The 27,498-nt window shown below is 41.3% G+C and overlaps 2 protein-coding genes and 1 pseudogene across 2 annotated transcripts in view; all 3 read left to right on the top strand.

The window, feature by feature from the left end:
* Nucleotides 1-27,498, top strand: part of ZNF75D (zinc finger protein 75D) — a 222,969-nt gene that overhangs the window by 167,747 nt on the left and 27,724 nt on the right. The gene's annotated exons all lie outside the window — the stretch shown is intronic.
* On the top strand, nt 2,990-18,115 carry LOC100975231 (cancer/testis antigen 55-like). Its single transcript, XM_003804470.5, has 5 exons — nt 2,990-3,148; nt 13,244-13,388; nt 15,511-15,623; nt 16,319-16,506; nt 16,794-18,115. The coding sequence occupies exons 1-5, from the start codon at nt 2,990-2,992 to the stop codon at nt 16,861-16,863; spliced, it is 675 nt and encodes a 224-aa protein (XP_003804518.2). The 3' UTR covers nt 16,864-18,115.
* Nucleotides 13,707-13,802, top strand: LOC112438812 (small nucleolar RNA U3; annotated as a pseudogene).

Below are 27,498 nucleotides of genomic sequence, written 5' to 3'. Positions count from 1 at the left end.
CACTAACTGCTATACAGAAATTCTTACTTATCGATATGCTTATCAGAGTATTTATTGTCTGTCTTTTCCCACTTATATGTCAGCTTCATGACTGAAGAGCTTTTGTACATTGTTGCTTTTCTCATCTTCTGGGCCTTCAGCATCTAGAACAGTGCTGGGCACATGGTAGATTCTCAATAAATACCACAGCAATTAATTGAATCAGAAAAGGGTAACATCCCGAACCATTCCAGGCAACCTGAGAAAGGATCTGGTTTTAAGGCAATTCACACCAAATCTGAATACTTTGCTTTCCTACGTGTATCTATCTAAACAGGATTTGGCCTCATTCAGGATAATGTTACAGTTGGCTGTAAACATAAGAGCTGTAGTTCAGAAGACATTAGATCCCAGCTCAACTCAGCTGTTTCCTGGCTTTGCAACCTGTCCCCAGGAGTCTGACCACAGGAGCAACTTATAACAAAAATCGTCCAATAAATTGGGTTCTCTTGCATATCAGTGACTCAGCCTCACTTATGTACATGAATTGCACCATGGAGTAAAATGTTACTCCTTCCATTAGAAAAGCTACGCTGGAAATAAGTGTTGGACTAGTGTTTAGACAAACATTTCTATAAGAATAGAGCGACAAGGCTTTAGATGACATGTACCAATAAGTATGTTATTCATTATGATTTAATAGATGGAGAAAATTTCCATCCTTGGGAAGTTTGGGATCCTCATGGGATAGGAGTTTTCCCAATCCATATCTTTGTTTTTCAAAACTCAATGAGTGTATGGATTGCTTCTATTTGTCACAGAATGTCAATGTCAGCTCTCTGTTGTCTTAGCTTGGTCTGCTATAACACAATACCACGGACATTTATATCGCACAGTTTTGGAGGCTAGAAGGTCCAAGAATAAGGTGCTGACTGATTCGGTTCCTGGGGAGGGCCCTCTTTCTGGCTTGAAGATGGTCACCTTCTGGCTATTTCCTTCCATGGAGGAGTGGGAGCAAATGCTGGCTTCTCTTCCTCTACTTCTAAGGATACAAATCCCATTATGGGACTCTAGTCTCATGACCCCATCTAAGCCTAATAGCCTCCCAAAGGCCCCACCTCCATATATGATTACATTGGGAATTACAAAGAAATTTTAGGGGAACACAGATTTTCAGTCCCCCAGCCACTGTGAGGGATGTTCTTTATGCTGTCAGAATAACTTGTACCTTTTGTTTCCTTTTCTTTCTTTCTTTCTTTCTTTCTTTCTTTCTTTCTTTCTTTCTTTCTTTCTTTCTTTCTTTCTTTCTTTCTTTCTTTCTTTTTTTTTTTTGAAATGGAGTCTCCCTTTGTTGCCCAGGCCGGAGTGCAGTGGCATGTTCTTGGCTCACTGCGACCTCCGCATCCTGGGTTCAAGAAATTCTTCTGCCTCAGCCTTCCCGAGTAGCTGGGACTAAGGTGCATGCAACCATGCCAAGCTAATTTTTTTGTGTGTATTTTTTAGACGAAGTTTCACCACTTTGGCCACGCTGGTCTCAAACACTTGACCTCAGGTAATCTGCCCGCCTCAGCCTCCGAAAGTGCTGAGATTACAGGCGTGAGCCAACGTGCTCAGCCACTTTTTGTTTCCTTTCAATGGAACTTCAAAAATAATATGCTTTTCACCCTTTGTATATACAGTAGCCCTTCAACTATACAGAGGATTAGTGAATGAAGTTTCTAATCCACATATTTAGGGTTAACTGGGGCAAAGCTCTGAGGAAGTGAAATTGCTGTAGGATGAGGTTGCCCCAGCAGGGTGCACTCCCTTCCACTTCTTATGAGATGAACACAAGTGCTAACTCATCTGAGTCCTCAGTTGTGGATGTTTAGACCGATAGGCCTTAACCAAGCCCAAGACTTCACTCTTCTGGCCAGGCCAGCAGCTCTAGAAAGAATCTCATGAAGCACTTAACCCAGGTTGTCCTGGGTGACTATTACAATGAAGTGGTGACTAAAATCAGTTTTGTGAGGAGTTCCACAGGCAACAGAGAGCCTTTTTTCTAGCCCTCCCTTCCCTGTAGAGCAGGGCACCCAAGTTTAGGAAGGTAGGCATGGAGCCTGCCAAAAATGGTTCCAAGAAGGACTCCTGCAAGCCAGGGTCCATGAGAAGAGGGAGTTAGAGAACAGATGGAAGGTTGTCCACAGTAGGAGAGCATATACGGCAGGATTGTGCAAAGAAGTAAATACACAGAGGATAATGGAAGGTCGGTTTCTCCAAAGCTGAGAAGGAAAGAACACATGTGGAAAGGTGGAAAGAGGAAAATATAGAATAAACTCCATATTCCTGGGCTGGTAATGGAGGTGTACGTGCAACCTCAGGTTTGCCAATAGATATAAGAGCTTCAATTTGAAACACTGTATTCTCCAACACCAAGAGAACAGGGATCCTTGTAAATAGGGCTGATTAAGTAGAATATGAAATTTTGACAAAACAGAGAACTACACACTAAGCATAACAAAGAGGAGTTGTTTACATTCATAGAACATATCCCCTTGGTAGATGTATAATTAAACTTTTATGCATCTCACAAGAGGAGTGAAATGACGAACCAGAACCTCTAAAAGCTACAGGTGGTTAAAGGATGAAACCACAATCATGATGAGAGACTTCAAGGTGCCTTTTTGATTAACAGTATGCATAATCATGATGAGACGAACACTAGGTACAATCTATTGGTCCCTGATTAGGCTCCAGTTACCTAAATAGAACTTTATGTTTTGAGAATCATTGCAGGCATCAGGCCAGAATTGGCAGAAGGGTCATAGTTTGCCAGATCCAGCTAAAGATCATTATCTTATTTCATTTTCTTCATTGCATGTATCCCTAAATGAGCTGAGAAGCATCTGATATCAGCACATCTGCAACGCCTTCACGGCGTGGGGCCAGTTGGAAGCTCCATGGCAGAACACTGGAGCCCCAGAAACTTGTGGGGACAGGTCCCTGTATATTCAAGCCAATTCTCTCCCACATGGGAAAAGCACATTTCTGTGGTGATTATGGCATGATTGATGAGTCGATCTACTTCAGTAGTGATGTTGTGACTGGCAACGTGCCTCTAAAAGTTGGACAAAAAGTTAATGTGGTTGTGGAAGAAGATAAAATACTTTATGGATTGAGGGCAATCAAGGTGAAATGTGCATGAGTTTGGGAGTTGTGTCTTATCCCAGTGGGCTTTCTTTCTGCATCTTTCTTTTCTTGTATTAATCCAACATCTCTACTGTGATCCGTAGAGTGGATGTAGACTGCAATTTGAAGCCCCCCTCCTCTGAAGCTGTAGGTTCTTGTGTTCTAATATTTGTAGTGATTTCTGCTTTAAAACATAAAAATTACTCATCTATTCTTCTAATCTTTAAACAGTATGGGTAACAATATTAATTATTGGACTCTAGACAATCCTGCAACTTCCTTTATCAGGTAAAAAACGTTTTCTATTGTGTGCATTCATAGCAGTAGAATTGCTATGTGAAACCATGTGCCTTGTAAACATATTAAAAAGAGCTTCATGGAGGTATAGTTCACAAACCACAGAACTCTCTTAAGGGTACAATTCAATAACATTTGGCAGATTTACGGAGACCTGAGAACATCACCTGAGTCCAGATGTTTACCCATTCAGTGGCTACTATGAAATTATTCTTTAGCTCTACTGTACTAATTGATTCTCTTGGCAATAGGAGGTGAGACTGCCTCTCTGCCCCTATAGGCAAGGACGACAATATTCTCGATCTGAAATCTTTGCAAATATGAGAAGGGGAAAGCAGTCTCATCGTTCACTTGGAATTATTAAGGATCTTAATGACATTACAGCAAGTTTCCTTTCTTAGACCTACTTATACATTAGGAAAATTTACCGCTATCTCTATGGTAGGAAAATTAGATTTGTAATAGGAAAGTTTGTATGTGACGTCCTTGTAGTATTTCCTCTGATACCATCTTTTTTCTTTGCTTTATGTCTTTCATTCCTTTACAGCCTTATGGAGATATAAGTCACGTGATTCACCATGCAATTCTCCCATCTACAGGGTACAATCCAGTGGTTTTTAGATTGTTCACAGGGTTAGGCAACCATCACCACAAACAACTTTAGAACATTTTCATCACTGTAAAAGGAAGCTCCATAACCATTCATAGTCTTCCCCTTTCTCCCCGATCCCCCACTGTCCCCTCCCCCTACAACATCCAGCCCCAGGAAATCACTTATCCATTTTCTGTTTGTATATATTTGCCCATTCTGGACAGTTAAAAAAGGTTCCTTCTATATAACTGTAATGATATGTCCTTTCACCAACATCTCCTCATTCCTCCATCCACCCTAACAACCCAAGCATCTGGCAGCCACCATTCTACTCTACACTGCTATGAGGTCAAATTTTTATATTCTGCATGTGAATGAGACCATGCAGTTATTTGTGTTTATGTGACTGGCTTATTTCACTTACATATCGTTCTTCAGGTTCATCCATGTTATCCCAAATGGCAAGATTTTGTTCTGTTTTATGGCTGAATAGTATTCCATTGTGTATTTACACCACATTTCCTTTATCCACTCATCCATAGATGGACACTTAGATTGCTTTTGTTTCTTGGCTGTTGTGAATAGGGTTGCAATAAACATGGAAGTGCTGACATCTCTTTGACACACTGATGACACTCTCTTTGGATACATGCTCAGTAGAGGGATTCATGGATTCATGTGATAGTTCCATTGTTAAAATTTTGGCGACCCTCCATACTGTGTTCCATAATGGCTGTAACAATTTACATCCCACCAACCATGCATAAAGGTTCCAATTTCTCCACATCCTTGCCAACACTTGTTATCTCTTGTCTTTTTAATGTTAGCCACTCTTACATGTGTTAGGCAGTATCTCTGTGGTTTTGATTTGCATTGCCCTGATGATTAGAGAAGGTGAGGATTTTTTTATGCTCATTGTCCATTTGTATGTCTCATTTTGAGAAATGTCTATTCAGGTCTTTTGCTCATTTTTAATAGGATTTTTTTTTCTTGCTATTGAGTTGGAGTTACTCATACATTTTATAAACTGACCCCTTACTAGATGTATAGATTGTCAATGTTTTTCCTATCCTGTAGATTGTCTCTCCACTCTTTGATCATTTCCTTTGTGGTGCAGAACCTTTTTAGTTCAATGTAATCCCATTTGTGTGTTTTTCCTTTTGTTGTCTTTACTTTGGAGGTCCTATTTTTAAAATTGTTGCCCAGAACAATGTCATGGAGCTTTTCTCCCTATGTATCCTTCTAGTAGTTTCATAGCTTTGGGTCTTCCTTTTAAAGCTTTAAATCATTTTGAGTTGATTTACATACATGCTGAGAGATAAGGGTGGAAATTCATTTTTCTCAGATGAATATCCAGTTATTTTCAACATCATTTATTGAAGAGGCTGTACTTTCTCAAGATTGTGTGTTCCTGGGCCTTTTGTCGAAAATCAGTTGACTGTAAAAGCACGGATTTCATTCCGGTCTGTGTATTCTGCTCCATTGGTTGAAGTATCTGCTTTTATACTGGTACCAAGCTGTTATGCTTACTGTAGCTTTGTCATATGTTTTGACATCAAGTAGTATGGTGCCTCCAGCTTTGTTCTTTGTATTCCAGACTGCTTCAGGTATCTGGAATCTTTCATGGTTCCATACAAATTTTAGTAGTGTTTCATCTATTTCCAAGAAGAATGTCATTGGTATTTTTTTAGCAGTTGTATTGGATCTGTAGATTGCTTTAGGTTATGGACACTTTAACAATATTTATTCTTTCTGTCCATGAACACATGATATATTTCCATTCATTCCTGCCTCATTCAATTTCCTTTGTCAGTGGTTTATTGTTTTCAGTGTTGCAATCCTTCACCTTCTTGGTTAAATTTATTCCTATTCTATTTTTTGAATTTTCTGTAAATGGGATTGTTTCTTGATATCTTTCTCGGATAGTTCATTATTGGTGTATAGAAACGCTACTGATTCTTTCATGTTGGTTGTGTGTCATGCCACTTTCCTGAATTTGTTTATTAGACCTAGTAGCTGTTTGGTGGTGTCTTCAGGGTTATTTATATGTAAGAACTTCCAGTCTGCAAACAGGGCCAATCCAAATTCTTCCTTTTGAATTTAGATGCCTTTTGTTTCTTCTTGTCTAATTTCTCTGGCCAGCACTTCCAGGACTATGTGCGATAGAATGGGCAAAAGTGGGCTTTCTGTCTTGTTCTAGGTCTTACAGGAAAAGCCTGCAACATTTCCCCATTCAGTATGACATTACCTGTGGGTTTATCATATACAACCTTTATTGTGTTGAGGTGCACTCATCCTATACCTAATTTGTGGAGCTTTTATCAAGTAGGGATGTGGAATTTGGTTAAATGCTTTTACTGCTTAAATTGGAATGATCCTATGGCTTTTGTGCTTCATTCTGTTCATGCGATATGTCACATTTATTGATTTGTGTATGTTGAAACTTCCTTACATCCCAGGGATGAATCCCTCTAGATCATGGTGAATGATGTTTTTAATGTGCTGTTGAATTTGGTTTACTAATACTTTCTTAAAGATTTTCGCAACTGTGTTCATCAGGAATTTTGGCACGTCTTTTTTTTCAGTTTTCTCTTCTTTGGGTTCCTTTGTCTGGGTTTTCTAGCAGGGTAATATGATGTGATAGTATGCATTTGGATGTGTTCCTTTCTTGTCTGTTTTTTTGAAAGAGTTTTAAAAGTATAGCTATTAATTCTTCTTCTTTATATAGAAATTTTGGTAGTATTAGGAAGGGAAGCCATTCTGTCTTAGACTTTTCATTGATGGGGGATTTTTTTTATTACTGAATCACCTTCCTTACTTGTTAATTGTCTGAACAGATTTTCCATTTCTTCACTATTACATCTCGGTAGGCTGTATGCGTCCAGGAATGTATCCATTTCTTCTAGCTTGTCCTATTTGTAGGCAGATGATTGTTACAATAGTCCTTATGATCCGTTTTATTTTGGTGATGTCAGTTGTACTATCTCCTTTTTCATCTTTGATTTTATTTACTTGAATATTCTCCCTTTTTTCCTTTAGTCTAGCTAAAATTTTGTTGATTTGGTTTACCTCTTCAAGAAAACAACTGATTGTTTCATTGATATTTGTATTGTTCTTCTCATGTCTATTTGATTGATTTCTGCTCTTACGTTTATGATTTCTGTCCTCCTACTTTGGATTGCATTTTTTTCTTTTTTTTTCTAGTTATTCAAGGTGGAGTGTGAGGTTGTTTATTTAAGATGTATCTTTTCTTTTGAGGTAGGCTTTATTGATGTAAACTTCACTTTTAGAATTGCTTTTGCTGTATTTCATGGGTTTTTGTACGTTGTACCTTCAGTTTCCTTCATCTCAAGAAATGTTAACACTTCGCTTTTAATTTCCTCATTGACCCATTAGTTATGTAAGAGCATGTTGTTTAATTTCCATCCACTTCTAAAGTTTCCAAAGTTCCTAATTTTATTCACTTCTAGTATTTTACTATTGTGATTAGAGAAGTGATTTGATATTGTTTCAAACTCCTTTAATTTCCTAAGACCTTTTTTATGACCTGTGGGCAGCAAGCCACCCAGGTGCCGAGGCAAGAGACCGAGCACGAGCTGTTCCAGTATAATAAAATATAAAACAAGAATAGTTATGCCAGATATAGATCTTAGATATGATTATATATGAATATCATTAATCATTAGTTTGTAGCAATTACTCTTTATTCCAATATTATAATAATCCTCGCTCTATAACCATAACCTAGGAAAAACCAGGCCATACACAGATAGGAGCTGAGAGGACACAGTGAGAAGTGACCAGAAGACAAGAGTGTGAGCCTTCTGTTATGCCCAGACAGGGCCACCAGAGGGCTCCTTGGTCTAGCGGTAACGCCAGCGTCTGGGAAGACGCCCGTTGCCAGGCGGACCGTGGTCTAGTGGTAGCCTCAGTGTCAAGGAAAAACACCGGCTACTTAGAGGACCGGGAAAGGGAGTCTCCCTTTCCCCCGGGGAGTTTAGAGAAGACTCTACTCCTCCACCTCTTGTGGAGGGCCTGACATTAGTCGGGCTCGACTGCAGTTATCCGGAGGCCTAACCGTCTCCCTGCGATGCTGTGCTTCAGTGGTCACACTCCTAGTCCGCCTTCATGTTCCATCCTGTACACCTGGCTCTGCCTTCTAGATAGCAGTAGCAAAATTAGTGAAAGTACTAAAAGTCTCTAATAAGCAGAAATAATGGTGTAAGTTGTTTCTTTCTTTGTCTCCTCTCTCTCTCTCTGCCTCGGCTGCCAGGCAGGGAAGGGCCCCCTGTCCAGTGGACACGTGACCCACGTGGCCTTACCTATGATTGGAGATGGCTCACTCTCCTTATCTTGCCCCTTTGTCTTGTATCCAATAAATATCAGTGCAGCCTGGCATTTGGGGCCACTACCGGTCTCTGCAACTTGGTGGTAGTGGTCTCCCGGGCCCAGCTGCCTTTTCTTTTATCTCTTTGTCTTGTGTCTTTATTTCTACACTCTCTCGTCTCCACACACGGGGAGAGACCCACCGACCCTGTGGAGCTGGACCCTACAATGACCTTCCACATAATCTATCCTCCAGTATGTTCCACATGCAGTTGGAAAGAATACGTGTTTTGCAGTATTTGGACGGAATGTTCTGTAATGACTGTTAGGTCCATTTGGTCTGGAGTGCAGATAAACCTGACTTTTTTGGGGGTCAATGTTCTTTCAGGACAATCTGTTCATTGCTGCAAGTTGGGTGTTGAAGTCGCCTAATATTATTGCATTGCACTCTATCTCACCATTTAGACCTTGATATTGGCTTCATATATTTAGGTGCTGCTATGTTGGGTGCATATTTTTGGAAATCATTATATCCTCTTCATGAATTGACCCCTTCACCATTATATAATGACCTTCTTGGTCTCTTTTTACAGTTTGATTTAAACCCTATTTTATTTGAAGTCAGTTTAGCTGCTCCTGTTCTCTTTTGGTTTCCCTTTACATGGAAGAATATCTTTTTTCATGTCTTCACTTTCAGTTTACGAATGTCCTTAAAGGAGAAGTGGGTCTCTCATAGGTTTGGTTGCTGTTGTTGTTTAAATCCATTCAGCTACTCTGTGTATTTTAGTTGAAGAATGTCATCCATTTCTATCAAGTTAATTATTGATAGGTAAGGATTTACTGTTGTCATTTAGATAACATTTTTCTATCTATTTGGTAGGTAATTTCTTCCTTTCTTCTCTTTTACTGTTTTCCTTGATGGATAAGAGATTTTTCTCTATTAGTATGTTTTGTTTTCTTTATTTATTTTAATGTGTCTATTACAGGATTTTTTCTTTGTGGTAAGCATGAGGCTTACAAAAACATAATCACGGCAGTTTATTTTACTGATAACATAACTTTGATCACAAAATACAAACACTGTACCATTTAACTCCACCCCCAGATTTTGAGTTCTCTATTTTACACTTTACAACTTATTACATTTTATATCCTTCAACAAATTATTGCAATTATTTTATTTTTACTAGTTCAGTTCTCTATCTGTTACATGAAAGATATAAGTGATCTGGAAACCACCATTACCTTATTAGAGTATTCTGAATTTGTGTAGTTACGTTTACTGGTGAGTTTTATACCTTCAGATGTTTTTGCGTTACTCATTAGCGTCCCTTATGTCAGTTGGAAGAACTCTCCCTAGCATTTCTTGTAAGACAGTTGTGGTGGTGAGGAAGTTTCTCAGCTGTGATTTCTCTGTAAAAGTCTTTATCTCCCCTTCACTTCTGGGTACATTATTCTTGGTTAGAGATTTTTTTTCCTTGAGTTCCTTACATATACTATACTACTCTCTCCTGGCCTATTCCGCTTCTGCTGAGAAGTCTTCTGGTAGGCATATTAGAAGTGCCTTGTATACGATTCGCTTCTTTCCTCTTGCTGCTTTCAGGATCCTCTCATTCTCTTTCAACTTTGACAGTTTGATGTTAATATGTCATGGGGTAATCTTATTTGGATTGCATCTGAATGCAGAACTTTGGTCGTCCAGTACCCAGATGTTTGTAACTTTCTGTGGGTTTAGTTGGCTCTCCATTATTATTTTTTAAATAATCTTTCTACCACTTTTTCAATCTCTCCTCCTCCCTCTTGAATGTGAGAGATTCACACTATTGCTCTGCTGATAATTGTCCCAGAAATTCAGTAAGTTTTTATTTTCATTTCGTGTCCTTCCTTTTTCTTTTGTCTCCTCTGACTGTATATTTTCAATGAAGCTGTCTCCAAGTTTACAGATTCTTTCTTTTGCTCGATCAATTGTCCTCTGAATGTTCTCTATTGTGTATTTCCTTCATTGTGTTTTTTGATTTCAGGATTTGTTTGGATTTTTAAATTCCTTCAATCTTTCTCTCAAATTCCTCTGTTAAATTCTGAATCATTTCTCTGTAATTGTTTTCAAGGTTCACAGAGCATGCTGAAAATAGATATTTTGAATTATTTATTAAACAACTCATACATTCCTATCTCTCTAGGGTCAATTACTGGCACCTTGTTTTGTCAGTTTGGTGATGTCATGTTTTCCTTATTGTTCTTCATCTTTGTGATCATGTGTTTATATCTGGGTATTGATGAAGTAGGTGTTCATGTTAGTCTTTACAGTCTAGCTTTTGGGGGACATCCTTTGGCACTAAGCCTGTCCAGAAACTCTATATAGGTCTCTTTTAGTCCTTATGCTTGTGAACGCTACAGCTATTGAAGCACTAGGGAGCTTCCTAATCACAGGGACACAGCAACAGATGCCGCAATGGCATGCAATCCCTTAGCTATTGAGGCTGGTGCCTTGCGAGACTGGAATCCAAGGCTCCACTCATTCACTGAGGACTCACTGTTGCTGTAGATTATTCTGAGCATAAGTCCACTGGAATAACTCAGCAGAGATTTGGGCCAGATATTGGGTTTGTTTTGCTATGGCTGCGGCTTCCTGTCGGGTGCCAGGATGAGTCTAGAGACTCTGTCCACAAGTACCATTTTGGAGTCAGGGGCCATGGGCGTCTGTCAAGTGATGGCGTATATGTGTGACAGGCCTGATATTAGGTTCCCAGGCAATGTCCTATGCTTGCTACTCTCTCTCTCCTCCGGGTGGATGGTATCTCTCTCCATGCTGTGCTGTTGAAGGTTGGGGAAGGGGTGGTATGGGTAATGTAAAACTGTCTTTACTACCCTCTTCAATGCATCTTTTCTTATTTTCATGCTATAACTGGGTACCGTGGTCTCTCACCTGGTTTCCTTCTCTCAAGTGATGGTATTTTCATACAAGGATAGTTTTTCACATTGATGTTTCTACAGGAGGACAATCACTGGAGAGTCCCATTTCTCCATCTTGCTCCCCTCCTCCTCCATCTGTTTAATTTTTACATACTATAAATATGTCCATCTTGTCCATGTGACTTCTGGGTTCAGGAAGTTTCCTTAGGCTAATTCTAACACACAATTTACACTAGTATTCACTTAGCTTTTCTTCTGAAAGTCATTCATTTATTTACATCTAAAGATACAGTCAGCCTGGGTTTGCTTTCCATGTTTAGGACTGAGAGAAGGATGGGTGTCTTGTTTCACTACTGGCTATTTAGTTGCCCTGAACATTAATTGGATAATCCACTTTGCCCCCATTTTGTTGAAATGCCACTTCTGTCGTACAACACATTATTGCAAACATTTGAATATGTCTGTACCTGCTATTGTGTTGGTGGTATTTGCAAGGCATAAGAAACAGAGTTGGGAGCCATGAAACATGGGCAAAGCTTTAGTCTGCATATGTCTGAGTTGGCGTGGAGTCAAGGAACAGAGAGGTCTGAGGGTGCTGTGGATCATCCACTGGGATACTGACGGAAGTGGTGATAGATATGTGGATGGGAGGCTAATGCTTCATTCCTTCATGACAGTAAGTGAGGGGAAAATAAACATCAGATTGGTATTGACAGTTGGAAAGACACCAGTTGAGAAATGGGAATAGCAGCAAAGTAGGCTATTTTTAAAACCATGAAAAATGCTTTATAACTCAGTGGCTCAAGTTTCCATTAGAAGTCTCTGATCAGCAAATTCCAACCCTAGGAGTTTATCCTATAGTTAAGTCAGGCAAGTAGTCCAAATGCTATGACACAAGTGAAATGTCCAATTATGTGAAATTGGGTTAGTAAATTACGGCACATCCATTAATTGGGATTCCCTATGACTCTTTCCGTCCTCTCTTGTTATTTAAAAACTTTTGTGCTCATTTAACGTGATATTTTAATACTAAATACAATGCTAATTTACTCTTAGAACAGGCATACATATATGGCACAGACAAAAACATAAGAATCAGCATTACTGCCAAAATGTAGTCCCTGGTGATCTCTTAGTAATGGAATATGGATTATGGGGTAACCGCCTTTTGCTGTCTGCTTATCTGTTTTTTTCCTTACTTTTAGTACAATGAACTTGCATTATTTTTGTAAGTTTTAAGGATTATAAAAGAAGGACTATTACACTTCCAATAAGGAAAAAGGTTTGTATGCCTCTCTATTGTAGATAAAGTAAAGCCCTAATTTGACTTGGTTATTGAAACTCCCCCAGTTGAGGTTATTGTTCCAACTTTATCTCGTGCTTCTCTCTCCTAGGCCTGGATCTCGGATGTTAGGGTTTTGCTCCCTAGGCTCCTAACTTCTGTTGTTTTTTCTCTCTGCCTCCCTGCTCCTCTACCCCTGTTTACAATGTTACACCTCTATCTTCTTTCACAACCCAGCACTAGTCTGACTTCCCCCAAGCAATGCTCCTATTTTCTCCGTGTCTGAAATGTTCTCCGTCTAGATGATTCACAGAAACCATCTTTGAACTAGTTTTTTATCTTTCATCACAATCTGCTTATGACTACATATCTTTCCACTTTACTATCATTTCACTGTGAATTTCTGCAGGCGAAGGAAGGTTTTTTTAAATCTTGGAATCTAATGGTACAAGGACATTAAACTTGGGTATGCAATTAATGTTTTGGGATACATTTCACAATTCTTGAAGCACGCACATGACTTTTACTGTCATCTCAAGTCAATGGTCCATTTATCAAGTGAACTACATTCTCCAGTGTTTAGGATGGCTGTTGAAAATATTTTCAAATACAAGTGTTTTAATCATGTAAGTTCTCGTGTTTAAATTTGTATTGTTTTTGAAGTAACTCTTTCCTAAGTCTTACAGGTGGATGTTGTGCCTCGCCATCTTTATGGTGCTGGACCCGCAGACTCAGGAACCAGAGTTTTAATTGGATGTGTTACTTCTATATGTGAAGACATTATTTATATTAGTAACTGCATTTATTTCTTCATAGACATTGTTTCTGAAGGTACGATTTACATTTTGAGATATATGATGTAATTCTTTATTTTTTGAGAGGATTTTAATCCTAGAACAACTCTTACAGTGTACTTGGCTTCAGTCAATGGCTCTTCAATGTTAGAGGTAGACCTTTCCAGTTGAAAATATGTACAATATAGGGGCAAATAGGCAGTATTATAAAATGTCTGCTGTCGTCTATTGTGTGTTCATTTGTTCAATGCCCTCAGTAATGCCTGGATATATTTTTCATTCACATAAGAAATTAATTTCTAATCAAGCAAACAATCCTACAAGTACATAGAGACACTATTTTTAATACCCTTCAAAGACTATACTTGCAGGGATCATTTCTGTAGTTGGTTACTAGAGAAGTTTCTTGTCTATAGTTGGTTATTAGAGATCTGTACCTAATTTTAAAAGATCTGTACCTAATTTTAAAATACACTTCAAATGCTTCACATGTGAGATTGGAGATAGCGCCTTTTGGCTCTGTGTGTGTGTGTGTGTGTGTGTGTGTGTGTGTGTTGTTGAATTCTCTTTGTAATCAGCAGATGTGATCTAATATTTAGCTTATACCCAAAGATACACTTTTTTGTGTTATTTTTGTCTATTGCAGCTGCCATATAGCTTGGGTAAAAAAGGGGAGATTAGCTCCGCTTCCCCAGGCAGCTTACTAGTTTGTTTTCTTGGGTGCAAAAGCAGGACTCTGACCTGAATTTTGTTTAAAGATGTTGACTCTGCTTTGTCGAGAAGGGACTATGAGGGGAAGGGTGGAGTCAGGAAAACGTTGTAATATTCCTGGTGAGAGATGATGGAGATGTGAATAAAAATGGAGAAGTGGAGAACCTGAGGATTGAGTTGACTCTGGATATATTTTGAAGTTAGAGAAGAACCCAGGAGGTAATGGATTAGATCTTTGATGTGGAGGAAAGATGAGTCCAAGGTACCTCCAAAGTTTTTGGTTTGAGCAGTGGTGAGGGTGGAGTTGCCAGTTGTGATATAGACGACTGAGGCAAACAAAAGTTGGTGAATACGGGGAATACCAACAACTCAGCTTTACACACGTTAGATTGGTGTAAGCATATGGATAATTGACCCTGAGGTTGGTTAGAGCTGGAGGCATATACATTTTGGAGTTATTGGCCCATAGATATACAGTAAACCCACACAAAAGAAATGTATGTAAATTAACAGAGACAGAGACAGAGACAGAGAGAGAAAGAGAGAAGAGTTCTAACCCTGTGTCTTGTATCATTCTACAATGCTGGGTCCTAAGGTGAATAAATGTTTCACTTTGTTGATATTGCTAGTTTTCTGGAGTCATTGTGGCAACTTAGTGTCTCAGTTGCAGTTGGGATTTCCATTTGCTCCACATTCTTTCATGTACCTTTGTTATCCTGTGACTCACTTTTAACTTACTGTAAACTTCTGTTTGAAACTCAGTGGTCTTAACTGTAACCTGTAAGGCACATACTTAAGAGTTCATCAGCGGAACACAACACCAGGGGAAATTGATTCATTCTGAAAGTAACAACATTTCCTAGTGGTACTGCTACCACTACTACCAATCAACAGATATTTTGTGGTTGCTATGCGCCAGCGATGATTCTGTGCGTATCGCACATATCAACTAATTCTCACAGCAGCTGTGTATCATGAAGGCGACTTATCGTGCTTCTCATTTTATAGATGAAGAAAACGAGGCACAGAGAAGTTAAGCACCTTGGCTAAGGTTGCAAACTGAGTGAGTGGCAGTGTCAAGATTCGAACGCACATGGCCAGGTTCAAACTTGTGCTCTTACCTACACGTTTGACTGCCTCTCACTAAGGAGTTGGAACACAAACAGTTGTTTAGTAAAACATGTGCTGCTCCATCAGATTGGCTGTGATGCACGGTTCACACTTTCCTCCATTTAAATTTGTTAAATCAGTAGAGGAGAATCAATGCCTAAGGATTATAAACTTCTTTTTGGACTTAGAGATTTGTAGTGTCTGTTTAAATATGCACAAAATGGACTTTAGATTCAGCAGAACTGACTTTAAAGTAGTACACTATCAAATAACATGTGAAATTAAACCTGACCTAGTTAAGAGATCATGACACTCACATTTCTCCATGACTGTTTTAGATTTTGTGCCTTATAAAGGTAACTGGTTAAAAGTTGAATATTCCACTGAACCAGGCTTCTCAAACTTCAAGGCAAACTCTGTGAAGCCTACCCATTGCATTCATGCGGAAGCGGTAATTTCTTTCCTGTTGCTCCCACCATAAGTTTCTGCGAACCCTTCCTTTGGTGGTAACTTTCGTGCCCAGGATTCTGTTGGGTGTAATGGGAATTCCAGAAAATATGAAGAAATATATTCTTTGCCAACAAAGGAGCCACTTTTCTTATTGAAAAGGAAGAATTTTCCAAAGGAAATAATTAGAAAATTATATAGAACAAGCACATGATTAAGTTCTAAATTGTGCATTTTACTCGATACCCAAATGTTATTAGAATCTTCCGAGGACAGGAGGAAGAAAAACAATCTTTGTGCCAGAAAACTATAGGGAAAGAATGAACGGAGTGTGTTGTGGGACTTGAGCTGACCAATAGATGCTAAGAATGATTTGGTTATTAAAGCCTGAATATGCACAGGCAATTCAAGGCAACAGAGGGTAATGGACATATTTTGGTAATATTTAGAGCAGGATTTCTCATCAGAGACCCAGGCCTCATTCCCAGAGAGTCTGATTTAATTGGTCTGAGGTGGAGCGTGGACATGGGTATTCTTACAAAGCACCCCTGGTGTTAGCAATGGGCCAACCAGGTTGGAAATCAATGATTTGCATTGAAGTGACCTGCACTCACGCAGGACCCAGGGTGAGGAGGTGCAAAGCTGGTTACAGTGATTATTGGGCTTTTCCATAATCATTTCCATTATTTATACTCACAGGTCTGCATTACTAGCGTACATGGAAGAAATGGGGTGATAGATTATACTATTTTTTTCACCTTGGATTCTGTGAAACTTCCTGATGGATACGTACCTCAAGTAGATGATATCGTCAATGTGGTCATGGTGGAGAGCATTCAGTTCTGCTTTATTTGGAGAGCGATTTCTATCACCCCAGTGCATACATCGTAATGACAAAGCATTTTTATTCTGTTTATCTTTCCTTTTATGAGCAGTAAAGGGGCTGGTTTAACTGAAAAGGTTAGCTTAGTAAGCCTAAATAGTATTTTATATATGACTTTTCTGGCAAATCTAATTGAGACACTGGCCAGTCCAACTGGACCAGGAACCCAGCTTAGGGAAATAACTTATTAATTAAAAAGCATGCTAAATTAGCTTGCTAGTCACTGGAGGAAAGGAGTTCTTAATTAAAATGAACACTGCCATTAAATTTGAATTCCATATTTCCCATTAGCAGCAGCGGATTCCAGGATGACGGAGGCCTGGGACGGCCCAAAAGGGAACGTCGGAGCCAAAGCATTTAACTGAAAAGGCATCAGGGACAGCATGTTAAAGGCATGATTTAAAGTTACAATTTGACTTCAGTTTTGAGCCCCGTTATGCTGCCTGTACAACCTGTATTGTTCCATAGCCTCTTTCATCTTCTGTCACCCACATAACTTGCAGTGTTTATTGTTTTACTTGTTCCTTCTTCCCCATGCTAGAATGTAAACTCCACAATGGCAGGATGTCTTTTAATCTGTTTTTTTTTTCTTTTTTCTTTCTTTTTTTTTCTGTTGTCATTAAAGCATCACCAAGCACTTAGAAGAGTGCCTGGCAGACTCAGTGAGCAGATAAAATGTTATTAACTTCAATGACTGAATGACTGGGCCAGCAATGATACTTACCTGTGGTTCATTCATCACTGGTTCCTTAGGAATAAAATTGTTGAGCAATGCACTAAGACCTCTCTGTTGATTTTTTTTTTTTTTTTTTTTTTTGAGACAGAGTCTTGCTCTGTCGCCCAGGGTGGAGTGCAGTGGCGCGATCTCGGCTCACTGCAAGCTCCGCCTCCTGGGTTCACGCAATTCTCCTGCCTCAGCCTCCCAAGTAGCTGGGACTACAGGCGCCCGCCACCACGCCCGGCTAATTTTTTTTGTATTTTTAGTAGAGACGGGGTTTCACCGTGTTAGCCAGGATGGTCTCGATCTCCTGACCTCATGATCCACCCGCCTCGGCCTCCCAAAGTGCTGGGATTACAGGCATGAGCCACCGCGCCCGGCCCTCTCTGTTGATTTTTAAACAACACCAACAACCATAGAAAGTCGACTCTGCTGTACATGAGCCTCTGTGAGCCACTTTGTTGCAGGGGTGCAGCTCATGTGAAGTCACGAAGAAACGTACAAACACAGAGACCCTTGAGGGAAGGACAAGCTGCTTACCCACTGGGAAAGGTTATACTAAAATCCCACAAGTAAACTCCAGGAAACTTCATGCTTTCTTCTAATAGAATATTTAACCAGGTAGCTGTGACCTAGGGGAAGGGATATATTCAGACCTTTGGGCATAGCTTGAGTGTCGTTGTAAACTTACCCTGAGTCCTGTGATTCATAATTCCACCATTACCACCGGTCCTTGAATAAACAGAGTTGTGTTTTGACTTTCCACTACAGATCCAGTGAGACCTCTCAGTTATCCAGGGATTTGTTTCCCGCTTGATAGAAACAGTGAAGGTCTTGTAAAGTTCCCATTTTCACTCACTGGTTCACTCCTCAAAATCCTACTGATTCTCTTTGATGTGCCAGGCACTGTTGAGGCTCTAGAGTTATATCCTTAACCAAAAGGACAAAATTCCAGGCCCTAATGGAATTGTGTTCTTTCAATGCCCCAACCCCACACACCCCCCCGGCGCCCCCACCGTCCTCGGCTTCCTGACCCATGCAGCAGTAGCTCCTATGATTGAAAGGGGTAAGTGGGAGCTGTGGCAACACCAGGTCCCTGTGAATGTCGTCATTCAAAAGCAACCCCACACCCTGTGGAATTACAGAGCAGTCCACGTTGGACTTGAGAGATGCAAGGGTCATGACTTTCACTACCTCCCCATTTAATTCTGCAGTTTGTTTGATGTGGAAGAATGTTCTTTGGGAGTTATAATGTATTATGATAAGCCCAATCAGCTGATGATTCAGTCACAGCCACTGTTTCACAAACTTCCTCACAGGACTGAAGATCACCTGGGAGGCAGCAGTTCAGCTGGGCAGTGGGGCAAGGATTGGATACATTTCCTCTATCTTCTTTCAAATAGCAAAGCCCAGAACCGCTTTGCTTTCATAAGGCAGACCAAGCGGCAGTTCATTTTGAATATTTTGCCTCAGGGATGTGTTATGCCAAGGCTCTTTCCCACAATTGCTAATGAATGGTCCTTGATCATCTCACCCCCATCACACCTGTGTCCCTAAATGGATGACCTCACGGCACAAGGACGGAAGGACTCAGGGACTAGGAAATAGTAGACTGTGTCAGAAACGTGCTTTCCCCACGTACAAAAGAATTGGATTGAAAATACAGGGACCTGTCACCACGAGTTTCTGGGGCTCCAGTGTTCTGCCACGGAGCTTCCAACTGCCCCACGCCGTGAAGGCGTTGCAGATGTGCTGATATCAGATGCCTCTCAGCTCATTTAGTGATACATGCAATGAAGAAAATGAAATAAGATAATGATCTTTAGCCGGGTTTGGCAAACTATGGCCCTTCTGCCAATTCTGGCCTGATGCCTGCAATGATTCTAAAACATAAAGTTATACTTAGGTACCCGGAGCCTAATCATGGCCCAATAGATTGAACCTAGTGTTCTCGCTGTCATGATAATGCATACTGTTAATCAAAGGGGCACCTTGAAGTCTCTTATTGTGATCATGGCTTCATCCTCTAACCACCTGTAGCTTTCAGAGGTTCTGGTTTGTCATTTCACTCCTCTTGTGAGATGCATAAATCTTTAACTGTACATCTGCCAAAGGGATATACTCTGTGAATGTAAACAACCCCTCTCTGTTATGCTTAGTGTGTAGTTCTCTGTTTTGTCAAAATTTCAAATTCTACTTAATCAGCCCTATTTAGAAGGATCCCTGTTCCCTTGGTGTTGGAGAATACGATGTTTTGAATTGAAGCTCTTATTTCTATTGGCAAACTTGAGGTTGCACGTAAACCTCCAGTACCCAGCCCAGGAATACAGAGTTTATTCCATGTTTTCCTCTCTTTCCACCTTTCCATGTGTATTGTTTCCTTCTCAGCTTTGGAGAACCCTACCTTCCATTATCCTCTGTGTATTTACTTCTTTGCACAATCCTACCGTATATGCTCTCCTACTGTGGACAGCCTTCCATCTTTTCTCTAACTCCCTCTTCTCATGCACCCTGGCTTGCAGGAGGCCTCCTTGGAACCATTTTTCGGCAGGCTCCACGCCTGCCTTCCTAAACTTGGGTGCCCTGCTCTACAGGGATGGGAGGGCTAGAGAAAAAAGTTCTCTGTTGCCTTTGGAACTCCTCACAGAACTGGTTTTTAGTCACCATTTCATTGTAATAGTCACCTAGGACAGCCTGGGTTAAATGCTTCGTGAGTTTCTTTCCAGAGCTGCTGGCCTGGCCAGAAGAGTGAAGTCTTGGGATTGGTTAAGGACTATCAGTCTAAACATCCATAACTGAGGACTCAGATCAGTTAGCACTCTTGTTGGTCTCAAAAGGGGGAGGAAAAGAGTTCACCCTGCTGGGGCAACGTCATCCTACAGTGGTTTCACTTTCTAAGAGCATTGCCCCAGTCGACCCTAAATGAGGTGAATTAGAAACTTCATTCCCCAAATCCTCTGCATAGTTGAAGGCCTACTGTATATACAAAGGGTGAAAAGCATAACCTTATTGTTGAAGTTCCATTGAAAGAAAACAAAAGGTGGCCAGGTGCATGGCTCACACCTGTAATCCCAGCATTTTGGGAGACCGAGTTGGGTGGATCAACTGAGGTCAGGAGTTTGAGACCAGCCTGACCAACATGGTGAAACCTTGTCTCTACTAAAAATGCCAAAAAATTTAGGGGGTCGTGGTGGCGCGCGCCTGTAGTCCCACCTACTTGAGGTGGCTGAGGCAGGAGAATCCTTTGAACCCAGGAGCCCGAGGTTGCAGTGAGCCAAGATCGTGCCACTGCACTGCAGCCTGGGCGACATAGGGAGACTCCATCTCGAAAAAAAAAAAAAAAAGATAAAAAAGAAAAGGAAAGGAAACAAAAGGAAAGGTACAAGCTATTTTGACAGCATAAAGAACATACTTCACAGTGGTTAGGAGGACTGAACATCTGTGTTCCCCAAAAATTCCTTTGTTGAAGCCGTAATCCCCAATGTGATCATATATGGAGGAGGGGCATTTGGGAAGCTATTAGGCTTAGATGGGGTCATGAGACTAGAGCCCCATAATGGGATTTGTATCCTTAGAAGAAGAGGAAAAGAAGCCAGCATTTGCTTCCACTCCTCCCTTGGAAGAAACAGCCGGAATTTGACAATCTTCGATCCAGAAAGAGGACCCTTGCCCCGAACCAAATCAGTCAGCACCTTATTCTTGGACCTGCCAGCCTCCAGAACTGTGCAATATAAATTTCCGTGGTATCGTGTTATAGCAGACCAAGCTAAGACAACAGAGAGCTAACATTGACATTCTGTAACAAATAAAAGCAATCCATACACTCATTGTGTTTTCAAAAACAAAGATATGGATTGGGAAAACTCCCATCACATGAGGATCCCAAAATTCCCATGGATGGGAATTGTCCCCATCCATTAAATCATAATGAATAATACATGTATTGATACATGTCATCTAAACCTTGGCACTCTATTCTTATAGAAATGTTTGTCTAAACACTAGTCCAGTGTTTATTTACACTTATTTCCAGTGTAGCTTTTGTAATCGAAGGAGTAACATTTTACTCCATGGTGCAACTCATGTACACAAGGGAGGCTGAGTCACTGACATGCAAGAGAACCCAACTTATTGGCCTATAATCGTTCTAAGTTTCTGCTGTGGTCACACTCCTGGGGACAGGTTGCAAAGCCAGGAAAAAGTTTAGTTGAGCCGGGATCTAGTGTCTTCAAAACTACAGCTCTTACATTTACAGCCAGCTGCAACATAATTCTGAATGAGGCCCAATACTGTTTAGGTAGATGCACAAAGCAAAGCAAAGTAGTCAGATTTGGTGTGAATTGCCTTAAAACCAGATCCTTTCTCAGGTTGCTGGAATGGTTCAGGATGTTACCCTTTTCTGATTCAACTAATTGCTGTGGTATTTATTGAGAACCTACCATGTGCCCAGCACTGTTCTAGATGCTGAAGGCCCAGCAGATGGAAAAAGCAACCACGAACAAAAGCTCTGCAGTCATGAAGCTGACATACAAGTGGGAAGAGACCGACAATAAATACTCTGATAAGCATATGAATAAGTAAGAATTTCCGTCTAGCAGTTAGTGACAGAAAGAAATGTAAGCAGGTGATTCTGATAAGAGGTTTTTGATGGCAGTGACCACGAACAGATGGTTTTCAATATTTTCAGTCGGAGTCAGTTTCCCTGATTTGAGAGTGAAACATGCAGGTCATTAGAAGCCAAGAAGGCGAATCACATGGTTATATCTTTGCTGGAATCTGGCATTGAATGATTGCTTCATGGATACTTGTGAAGGTGTGCATTTTGTTCATGGGAGACAGTTAAAACATCAGAAGGTTTAATGGGGTGCATGGCATCCTTGTTCAGAATTGCTGTTAATCTACTTTGTGTCCAGCCCTTGTATATGCCAAGCACTGGGCTAAGGGCTTTGGGACACACACGTCATTTAATGTTCACAAAGAATCCTATGAAAGAAGTCCCAGTAGCATCATGTCCATTCAACAGCCAAGCCAGGGACACAAACAGGAAAGAGGGGGCGCACAGCTGCTCTGTGGCCCAGTGGAATTCATCCCCTGGCATTCAGGTCCAGCAGCCATTTCTTATCTGATATGTTCCGGGCCTCTGGAGGCACCTCCTACCACAAAGATCATTCACAGTGTTTTCAGCAGGTTGGTATAGAAGAGCCCCTTCTTTGTTCTGCAGTATTCTCTCAGCAGGGACCTGTCTTCCTGGTGCTGGAATCTACCTGTAGCTTCTCTGCCAACAGAGTTTGAACCCTGCAGAGGAGGCTGAGTCTGACTTAGTGAAGTTTGCCAGAGAAGGCTATTTCTTACCTCTTTCTAAGGTGATTTCTTAGCACCAATCTCTTGCTGCAGCATCCATTGTTAGCTCTATTTGTGCCAGCAGGGACACATGGAAGGGTTTTGGGCATGTTTTCATATGTCTGAGTGGCTGCTGTCTCTTTGGTTCTTTCTGCTTTCTTCTGTGCCATGATGGAAACTAAAACATTTGACCCAGTGATGTTTTTTTTCAATCATTCTTTAGAGGTGGTGAGACTACAGGTATGTTTTCAAAGGATTGATAGTTTTTGCTGATGGATGGCATGAAGAGTGTAAAGCAAATGGAGAAAACTAAGGGTTATGGCAGGGATATGATGTTAACCCACTGTGTGAACTGAGCTGACATCGTCTGAGACGGAGAAGTTTTAAGGAGGTGCAGGGGTTGAAGGAAGCTCAGGGCACGTGAAATTTTGGACACCTTACCCTTGAGTCGTCTATGGGACAACCATGTGTGTGACTCAGTATATATATGGGATTGGGAGTTACCTGCCTTTAGATGCCATGGGGCTGGCGTGTGGATAGAGAAGCCATTCAGGGCCTGGGCCCTGGAGCAGTCTCGTGGGATCCTGATAGGAGGAAGATCTCGCAAAAGAAGCCGAGAAGGAGCCTTTCTAGGAGAGGGTGGTCACACAGAAGACCGAAGAACTTATTTCAAGAAATGGGGAGTCCTCAACTCCGTCAAACACTAAGAGGTTGAGTGATGAGAGCTTAGCATATTGACCACTGGATTTGGTGACCTGGAGGTTTCCTGCCATCTTAAGAGCAAGTTAGGGGCATGATGTCGGTAAAAGCCTAATGCCAGAGGAATAAGGAGGGAATGGGAGCTCAGCAAGTGAGCAGAGGTGATTCTTGAAATAGCATTTGCTGTGGGGGACAGGATGCAGAGGAATGGGACTGAAGGGGAAATGAGGCCAAGGAAGCTTATTTATCTATGTACATTTTTAAAGATGGGAGTTACTTGTCTGTGACGTTTTTAAGATGGGTGATTCTTGTGTATGTTTGTATGTTATTCCATTAGAAGCAAAGATTCAAAAAGAATGGTTGTTGACGCAGGACGAAGAGAGACAATAGCAACAGAAGCGACATCCTCAGAGAAAATGTGTCAAGAGAATGGTTCCATGTGCTCAGTGGAGGGTCAGCCCTGGGAAGGGGCTGATATGTCCTTTCACTGTTACAAGAGAGAAGGAGGAGAAAGCCAGGATGGGTGTCAGGAGGTTCGCAGAGGAGCTCCTGTCTCACGGCCTTTGTTTTCTTTTTAAAAAATTCTTATTATTTTTTGAATTGGAGTCTCGCTCTGTTCCCCAGGCTGGAGTGCAATGGCATGATCTCGGCTCACTGCAACCTCTGCCTCCTGGGTTCTAGCGATTCTCCTGTCTCAGCCTCCTGAGTAGCTAGGATTACAGGCACACACCGTGCTCAGCTAAATTTTTGTATTTTTAGTGGAGACGGGGTTTCACCATGTTGGTCAGACTGGTCTCCAACTCCTGACCTCAGGTGATCCACCTGTCTCAGCCTCCCAAAGTGCTGGGATTACAGGCGTGAGCCACAGTGCCCGGCTATGGCCTTTGTTTTCTCAGAGAAATAAGAGGAAATGTCTGCTTATCTGTGTGTCCTAATTTTTCATTGACAATCATAGAATATTGGAGTAATCAAAATGTACAAGAGCAGTTGTTGTGGGTTCAGTTTCGCCCCTAAAGAGATATGCTCAAGTTCTAAGTCCCAATACCTGTGAATGTGACTTTATTTGGAAATAGGGTCTTTGCAAAAAAATAAAAAACGAAAAAGTCAAATTAAGATGAGGTCCCACAGCATTAGGATTGGTCATACACCACTAATCTAGTGAGTGGTGGCATTATAAGAAGAGGGATATTGGACACACAGACACACAGGTAAGAGCACCATCAGATGAAGGAGGAAGTGCTTGGAGTGATGCATCTGCAACCCAAGAAAAGCCACCAATGACTACTGGTAACCTCCAGAAACTTGTAATAGACTCTCCATCAGAGCTCACCAGAAGGAACCAACCTCACTGACAACTTGATTTCAGACTGGTAGCCTGCAGAACTGCCACAGAATAAATTTCTGTTGTCTTAAGCCGCCCAGTTGGGGTAATGTGTTTTGGCCTCCCTAGGAAATTAACACAGCTGTGTTACATTTAGAAGCATAGATAACCTCAGATTGTGGAAAATCATACTTCCTGGGGGTAATACAGTAGGATTATTGGGTAGTATTGAGTGGCCCCTGTGAAATGTGTGTCCCTATTTTGGTATGGGTCTATATAGCTGCATTGGGTGTCATAATTTATGCAGCAGAGTTCTGTTACTTGGGTGCAGGTGGAGAATAGTTGGATAGCTGGGCCTTACTAGACTCCAGTTTTGCCAGCAGAGAATGACAAAGTGAATGAAGTTTAACAGGTGATGGTGTTTGCAAAGGAGATGAAACAGAGGAGGGAGGGTTGGGGATGAGAAATGAAACTTGAGGGGAAGCCTGAGGTTTGACTATGAGGACGAGTGGAGTCGGGGAGCAGAGAGGCCGGGGTGTCTTATGGGTCATCCACTAGGAGAGTGACACAAGTAGTGGTATAGAGAGACACAAGACCTTGGTGCACAAGACCTCAGTGAAAGCAAATACAGGGGAAATACCATGACATTGGTATGGACGGTTGTAAAGACACCAATTGTGAAGTAGTATGGGCTATGAACTAGGCTATTCAAATGAGAAACATGAAAAGTGATTTAAAACTCAATGGATTGAATCTTCATCAGAAACCTTTGAACAGGAAATTCCACTCCTAAGAGTTTATGCTGGAAACATAAATGAAGCAGGAGAATTTATTTCTCTGTGTGTGTGTGTGTAAGATAATAAATATATATGTTAATATGTACATACATGCATATACACACACACATACATACATGCGTATTATGTATCTTCATTATCAACCAATAATCAGTTGTATTCCATGTAAGCCACCTCCTCTTTTTAAGAAACATCATGAGATGTTTCAGGTCTGTACATATGAAGATGTACATATAGCCTACTTGGCCAGCCCCACTGACCCTGATACCCTGCACAGTTTGCACAGATAGGCCACAATGACCACTGCTCAGTCATAGTGTGACCTCCTGAAACATGTGTCTGCCTGCTTTAAGCCCACCAATTAAAACTCCCCCACGGGAAACCCGTTTGGATAACCCCTGGGACGCGCATAAGGTTGTTGGCCCACGGGTCCCTTTCTCTCTCCCTGCCTGGGCTCCCTGCCACACATGTGTGCCCTCCAGGTGTGCCAGGTACCCTCCAGGATCGGCAAGTGATAAAATGCCTATTTCCATCTGTGTCTCTTCTAATCATTGGAGGGGTGCTCTTTACCTTAAATATCCTATATTAAAACAGGTATTCAGTCCCACAGGGGAAGAAATCTCTCCAGGGGATTCAGGCTGGGATGCAAGCAACCATAGCAGGCAGTAAGGGGCAGTGCATGAGGGTGTTTGTGCAGCATATCAAGACATGTTATGTAGATCACGACAAGCCACAAGAGGAGGTTCTTGCCAATGTACAGTGGTGTTCTAGAGAGAGACCATGCTCCCTTCTTCTTTTCATTAACTTCACTTGGATTGACGCCAGAAAGTAAACATCTGTACTTCTCCGTAGTCCAGAAAAGACTGGTCTTGGAACTTGAGTTTGGAGGTGAGCACAGAATCGTTGGGAACATCTCACCATGATGTCATGTCACCAATTGCCACCCACAACTGTATATTCCCGAATCTGGGCAAAGCGACACATTTTCAGACAACCCCATCAAGTGGATCTTGTGCAAATGGGACCTGAAGGCACAAGCAGGAATGACGAGTAATTTGCTCACACCTCTCCCCTTCTCATGCTTTATTCAAAACTATGTCTTCACAGGGAGTTATACCTGATCTTTAGTACTTTTGATACACAGAAGCTGAAAGAATAGTTGGCGCCAAGTAAGGACCAGATTCTGTGTTGGAGTTATTTGAATAGGCAAGACTCTCAAAATGTGTCCAGAGAATAAACACACACACACACACACACACACACACACACGTGTAATTTTGGTAATCTCCCCTATGTTCCTATGCATTGGCATTTGCCCTCTCAGCCCATTGTGCTTACTATGATATCCCAAAATAAGGAAGACTGACTGCCATCCTAGCTGGCCTCCTAACATTGTGGATTTGGGTCGGTGTTCTGAGCTCCCCTCACCTCTTCTTATATGTATGCAGACCTGCTGTACTGCTTCTCATCCACTTGGCCAAGAACAGCAGTGGGCTGTGTCTAGTGAATTGCTATGACTTTCTCAGTCTCCCCATCAGTCAGACACAGCCTGTCCTACAGAATTCTGGAAAGGTCTCTTGTAGACTCCATTCTAGTATCAACTTGGGGACTACAAGTTTTTCTGTTAGAGTGCTGAGCCAACACACGTGGAGTGCACTTTATGCCAGAAGTGAGACATCTTGACCTCTCCTCCGTAGCCCAGAAAACGCAGCTCTGGGAACTTGTACTTAGACATGAGCATGGAATCTGTCGTGATTACAGATGTGTGCCCCTTCCCTCAACATTTTCAGATTTTACACCCAACGGGGAGAATTCTCCTAACAGGGAAAATTAATAAAGTGCCATTTACGGCTTCTACATTCAGGCATACCTCATCTTACTGCACTTCTCTTCATTGCACTTCGCAACTACTGTGTTTCTTCGAAACTGAAGGTTTGTGGAAACCCTATGTCGAGCAAGTCTATTGGTGCCATTTATCCAACAGCGTGTGCTCACTTTGTGTTCCTGTGTCACATTTCGGTAACTCTTATTTCCAACTTTTTCATTCCTGTGATATCTGTTATGGTAATCTGTGATCAGTGATCTTTGATGTTACTATTGTCATTCTGTTGGGGCACCAAG

This window comes from Pan paniscus, chromosome X (genome assembly GCF_029289425.2).
Source record: "Pan paniscus chromosome X, NHGRI_mPanPan1-v2.0_pri, whole genome shotgun sequence".
Classification (NCBI taxonomy): Eukaryota; Metazoa; Chordata; class Mammalia; order Primates; family Hominidae; genus Pan; species Pan paniscus.
The sequence above is the reverse complement of the archived record's forward strand: the minus strand, read 5'-3'. Positions and strand labels throughout refer to the sequence as shown.